Source organism: Glycine soja, chromosome 16 (assembly GCF_004193775.1).
Source record: "Glycine soja cultivar W05 chromosome 16, ASM419377v2, whole genome shotgun sequence".
NCBI lineage: Eukaryota > Viridiplantae > Streptophyta > Magnoliopsida > Fabales > Fabaceae > Glycine > Glycine soja.
Genome location: NC_041017.1, coordinates 11,921,079 through 11,926,532, shown reverse-complemented (window position 1 = coordinate 11,926,532; position 5,454 = coordinate 11,921,079). Strand labels below are relative to the sequence as shown.

The 5,454-nt window shown below is 34.4% G+C and overlaps 1 protein-coding gene across 1 annotated transcript; it reads right to left on the bottom strand.

Moving 5' to 3' along the window:
- Window positions 1–1,670: 1,670 nt before the first annotated feature.
- Window positions 1,671–4,997, bottom strand: LOC114389527 (cytochrome P450 CYP82D47-like). Its single transcript, XM_028350214.1, has 2 exons — window positions 4,013–4,997; window positions 1,671–2,486 (listed from the first exon to the last, which is right to left on the bottom strand). Exons 1-2 carry the CDS (start codon window positions 4,973–4,975, stop codon window positions 1,857–1,859), a joined length of 1,593 nt encoding a protein of 530 aa, XP_028206015.1. The 5' UTR covers window positions 4,976–4,997; the 3' UTR covers window positions 1,671–1,856.
- Window positions 4,998–5,454: the final 457 nt, after the last annotated feature.

Here is a 5,454-nt window from a genome sequence, read left to right as displayed (position 1 = left end):
GTCACACTTTGTGCATGTCCTTCATGCTTTGCATGCCTTATGACACCTAAGCACACTTAGTGGAAAATCTTGGACTTGATCTTGGATTAGTGGGCTGAACCATAGCTAATATTCACTAACCATTATTAGTGAAATTTTGGCTCCAAATTTGTCTCCACAAATTCAAATTCAAATTCAAGTGAAATTTGAATTGAAATTGAAATTTCTCTCAAATTTTGTGTGACACATTGGCTATAAATAGAGGTCTTCTATGTGCATTTTTTCAACTTTGATCATTTGAGAAATTATATTTCAAAGTTCGGCCCTTATTTGAGGCATAAAATTCATGGCCCTCTCTCTCCCTCTCCCTCCACTCATCTTCCCCTACCTTCAAGCTCTTATTCAGGACCTCCTATGGTGGTGAGCTTGTTCTTGACTCATCTTCTCCTTGAAGTGGCGTCTCCAATTACCTTTCCTCCTTCTCCATTCCGTTGCCATTGGTCTTCAAGAAGCAAAGGACTCTATTGATGAAGAATATCCAAGGCCTACAAGCTCTACATGGAGCTACATCACTACCCCTAATACAAAAACTAGTCTAGGTGCCCTAAAATACAAGGGCTGAAAAATCCTACATTACTAGGATATCCTAAACTTGTGGGGTACCCTCCCTACACTATAGAGCCCTAAATACAAGGTCCAAAAAATAATGAAATCCTAATCTAATATGTACAAAGATAAGTGGACTCACACTTAGCCCATGGGGCCAAAATCTACCTTAAGGCTCATGAGAACTTTAGGACCTTCTCCTCCATCTCTGGCCCAATCTTCCTGAAGTCTCCTGGTCATGGCTCTGGTGATGGATCTCCTTGGAAGGATTGCATCAAAGTATGTAATCAAATATCCAATAATTCAATATTTTCAAATCCTTTTTTATTAAAGGACATCCTGGTAAGGCTCCTTATATTAAAGAAGTGATTTGGATGTTTCTTGCTAGAGGTTGGTTGCACTTGGAGCTCCAAGCTTGGGGGCTTGTGGAGGTCCTTTCACAGATTGCCTAGGTGACTTTAAGGGTGGTTTTTCTCAGTAGGTAGGGGTCTCGTATGCTTTTCTTGCAGAATTAATAGTGTTATGACTTTCCATTTGGCTTGAAACAGATTCGGCCCTTAATGTTTATGCATTTGGGAACTCAAGGTTAGTTCCCTGGACTCTTCAAAATAAATGATTTTTATTCACAAGGATTAAATCTATGTGTTTCTTTGTCTCTCCTATTTTTAGGAATGGAAATGGGTGTGCAGATAGATTGACTAATTAGGGGTCTACCCAAGTTGGCTTCAAATGATGGGATAAATGGCCTAGATTTATTGTTGATGATTTTCATAGTTGCAAGCTAGGCTTACCTTTTACCAGTTCTTTTGATGTTTTCTTGACATGCGGTTGGTTTCCCCTCTATTTGTTATTTGTTGCATACGTTTTTCTTTTTTTCAATAAATTTGTCATTAAATCCCTAGTTTGTAATAATGCAGAGTGACATGCTTAAATAATACTTTCTCGTGTTATCTATCTTAGATACTTAGTTAGCACTTAAAAGTACATATATGGCATAGTGACAATTTTTACTCTATCCTATCATTATGATAATGTATCATTGAGGTATGTATGTATTTAAAAGTAGAAAAAAATAAGATATAAAATAACATTATGCACCATACAAATACATTATCAATTTTTTAATATTCCAATACGTACTACTAATTGTTACAATTGAACTACATAAACGACTGGTAAAATAAGACATCACAACCCAAAGTACAGTCAAATTATTGAGGGATGCAATATATGAGAATAAAAATATTACATTTAACTTTCACAAACTTTATTCAAAGTCGTTCATAAAGCCCCAATGGAAGACGTGGTTGGAGCATAACTTGAAGTCCGTGTTCCTTAGGCAAAGCTACTCCTAACCCTTCAGTCATATCAACCTCAGCTCCATCCTTTGTGCAAATATCAAACCCTTGAAGCAATCGAGCCAGAGTCAAGTGCAAGACTTGCAACCCAAATGTCATTCCAGGACATGACCTTCTTCCAATGCTAAATGGGATCAACTCGAAGTTTTGACTCATAAAGTTAATGTCATGATGAGTGGTGAGGAACCTCTCGGGTTCAAACTTATTAGGGTTGGGCCAAACTTTTGGATCCCTTTGCAAGTTCCATAGGTTAATAAGCAAACGTGTTCCCTTTGGGACATGGTACCCGGCCACACAACAATCCTCCATAACTTCCCTTATCCCAGTTAAAGGTGCTGGAGGGTACAAACGAAGGGTCTCTTTGATAATGGCTTGTAGATAAGTGAGGTTTTCTATGTCAGATTCTTGGACCCATCTTTCTTTTCCTAAATGGGTGTCCAGTTCTTTTTGGGCTGCTTTTAGGACCTTTGGATGGTTTAGGAGCAAGGAGAGTGCCCATGTTAGTGTTATGGCTGTGCTTCCTGAGGCAGTAAGGATAAGAAGCTGCATAAAAAAATGATGAGTTAAAGATCACCTTTTATTGTGCTGAAAACATCATAGAATTTCAGGTTGAGGATGGACCCAAAACATTAGAGTACTTGTTTAATTTAATTAGAAAGAAGTAGATGTTAAATTAGTTGAATCAAAATATGTAAATGAAGGGGTTTAAGATATATGCAACTTATTGAGTTCCTTTTTGTGGGAAATATATGGAATAAGATTAACTATAATTAAAAGATAGAAATTGTACACATTAAAAATATGGATCTTATTAATTAATGTCTTAAGTATATTGGTTAAAAATTAAAAAAAATTATTATAAGAATCATAATAGAATGTAAAAAATCATGAATAATATAATTTTATTTATTTTAATAAAATATAATTTTTGTAATTTTTTAACTTGTGTCATAACATTTGTCTAAAAATATAAAGTAATTTATGTATGGTCCTATTTTTGGCATTGGCCGTGCTATATTAATAGAAAGGATCAAAAGAATATGTTAAAAGTTAAATTTTAGGAAAAATTAAATCTATAGAGCATAATAAATAACCAAAGTTGACGTGTCAGCCTCATGTAAAATTTTTGGAATTTAAACTAACGGAAGCACTTCCAACCCATCCAGCATATATACAAGGAAAGGCGGAACCAACATAATGTAATATGATTATAGATAATATTTTTTTAAGTATGTTTGTATAGATTCAATTCTTATTATATGTATGGAAAAATATTTATTGAAAGAAATTAATTTCTTAAATATATCTTAATACCTCAAAGAATGAGTGATTGAATGTCAAAAAAAAAAAACCTTGATTCACACCAAACATACAAGGGAGGATTTAGGGGACTAATTGCATGTGGGGTTCAATCCCACGTGGGTTAGATCAATCTATGAATCTCATTGAATTAGTAAGTAAGATAAATAAAAATAATCGTGGTCAACGTAAACCTGCACACTTTACATTCAGGGAGGCGTGGGTCCTAGCTCCCCTCCCTCAACTCAAGACTTCAAACACATATTTGGTATGTTCTATAAATGATTCTTTAGAGGATAAAATACATTTTTAGTAATATTTTTACAAACTTTCTAAACATGAGCTAAAATTCAATTAGCATATCTTGATAGAATAAAATAAATTTACACATTTATTCAATTATATATAGATTGTTATATGTAATTAATAATTGACTTTTTTAAAAGACATGTCTTAAATAATTTCTACATATTGTAATATTTTTACACTAAAATCAAAATAAATAAATTTCTTAATGTGTCTTGGCAAATAAAATTTCGAATCTACTTTAATGATTATCATTAGATAATGAGTAGTGATTATGTATGACTTATTTTGTAGTGTATTTTGGTTGACGATCGAGAGAAATATGAAGAAAAAAAGAATGAGAAAGGAATTGATAAATTGGATAAGTAATTAGATAGTAAAACAAGAAAATGAAATAAAATAGAAGGTATGAGAATAATTATTGCTAGATAATTACTACTAATGAGCATGCCAAGAAAACGTACCACTGATGTTGCTTTGATAACCATCTCCCGCTTATAACCACAAATCTCTTCTTCCTCTTGGAAAGCAGATATCATCACATCCATGAAGTCGCTTTCACATTTACCGTCCTTCTCCTCACCTCTCTTTCTTAGATGTTCTTCCAGCCACTTCTCAAGAATAAGGTCTATTTCCTTATTAGTCCTCTTCATGAAACTCACATACCCTTGGAAATCAATCCAACTAAGGGATGGAATAGCATCAGCTGCCACAAAAACACCACATAGATATGTGGCATCTTTGATAGCGTTTCTTAGCCTCCATGCCTCATTGTCTTCTTGATTAACTGTGTCCCCTCCAAATCTCTTCCCAGCTATCATCCTCACAATTATATTGAAGGACATGTGCTCCAATAAATTGCTTATAGGCACGTGAGTTGTTGAGCCATTCACGTTCTTTGGACATGATATTGATGAGTACAGGTCTTTGACAAGAGACAATGTTTCAGTGTCTCTCACATGCTTTAGCTTTTCAAGCTTATAGCTTGAGAGGATCTCAAGGATGGCCATTTTTCTAATTTCGCGCCAATACTTCCCATAAGGGGAAAAACCAAAAACTGCATTGTTGTAACCTAAGATTTTCCCTGCTGATGTGATAGGCCTTGAGGCAAAAACTTTGTCATTAGTTGTGAGGCACTCCTTGGCAATTTCCCTGCTATTCACGACTAAGGTGGGGTGGCAACCCAATTTGAGAATGAAAATTGGACCATATTTCTCAGCAATGGCCGAAAAGGTCCTGAAATACGGTTTTCTAGCATTGAGAAGATGGAGATGACCTATGAAAGGTAAAGCACCACGAGGTTCGGGTACTTGGTTACCCTTTCTTTGTTTAGATCCATTAGGAGATTTAACGGACCTAAACAAAATGTATGCAATTAACAATGCTAAGATTCCTGCAATAGTTTGGACATATGAAGCGGGATCCATGAGGAGGGTTGAGAAGCCACAATATCTGCACATCTATTTCTAGGATCCGAATTCTCTTGCATTTATTGAACAGCATGATCAGAGGGTCCCATGAACGAGACAACAAAATAATTAGTTTGACAAATATCAAACGTGTTGCGTGTGACGTAGGCCCTTCATAGCAGAATATATGTGTCACTTATTGACAAGGTGATCCACTAACAATTGAGGAAAAATGAGTTCAAAAAATTATAAGAGAATTTAATGACGTCATTTTATATCAATTATAAGAGAATCAATATAAAAAATTGTACAGTAACATTTCTGAAAATAATTGAATGAAATTTTGTAATGTTGTGTTTTTTAATTGTTTAACAAGTGATTTAATTATAAGAAGAACTAAATTTAATTCAAGTGTTTATAATTAATTAATTAACTAATTGATTAATTAATTATTATGGGGTGATGGTGAGTGGTGTTGGCATGTATGATTATGTTTA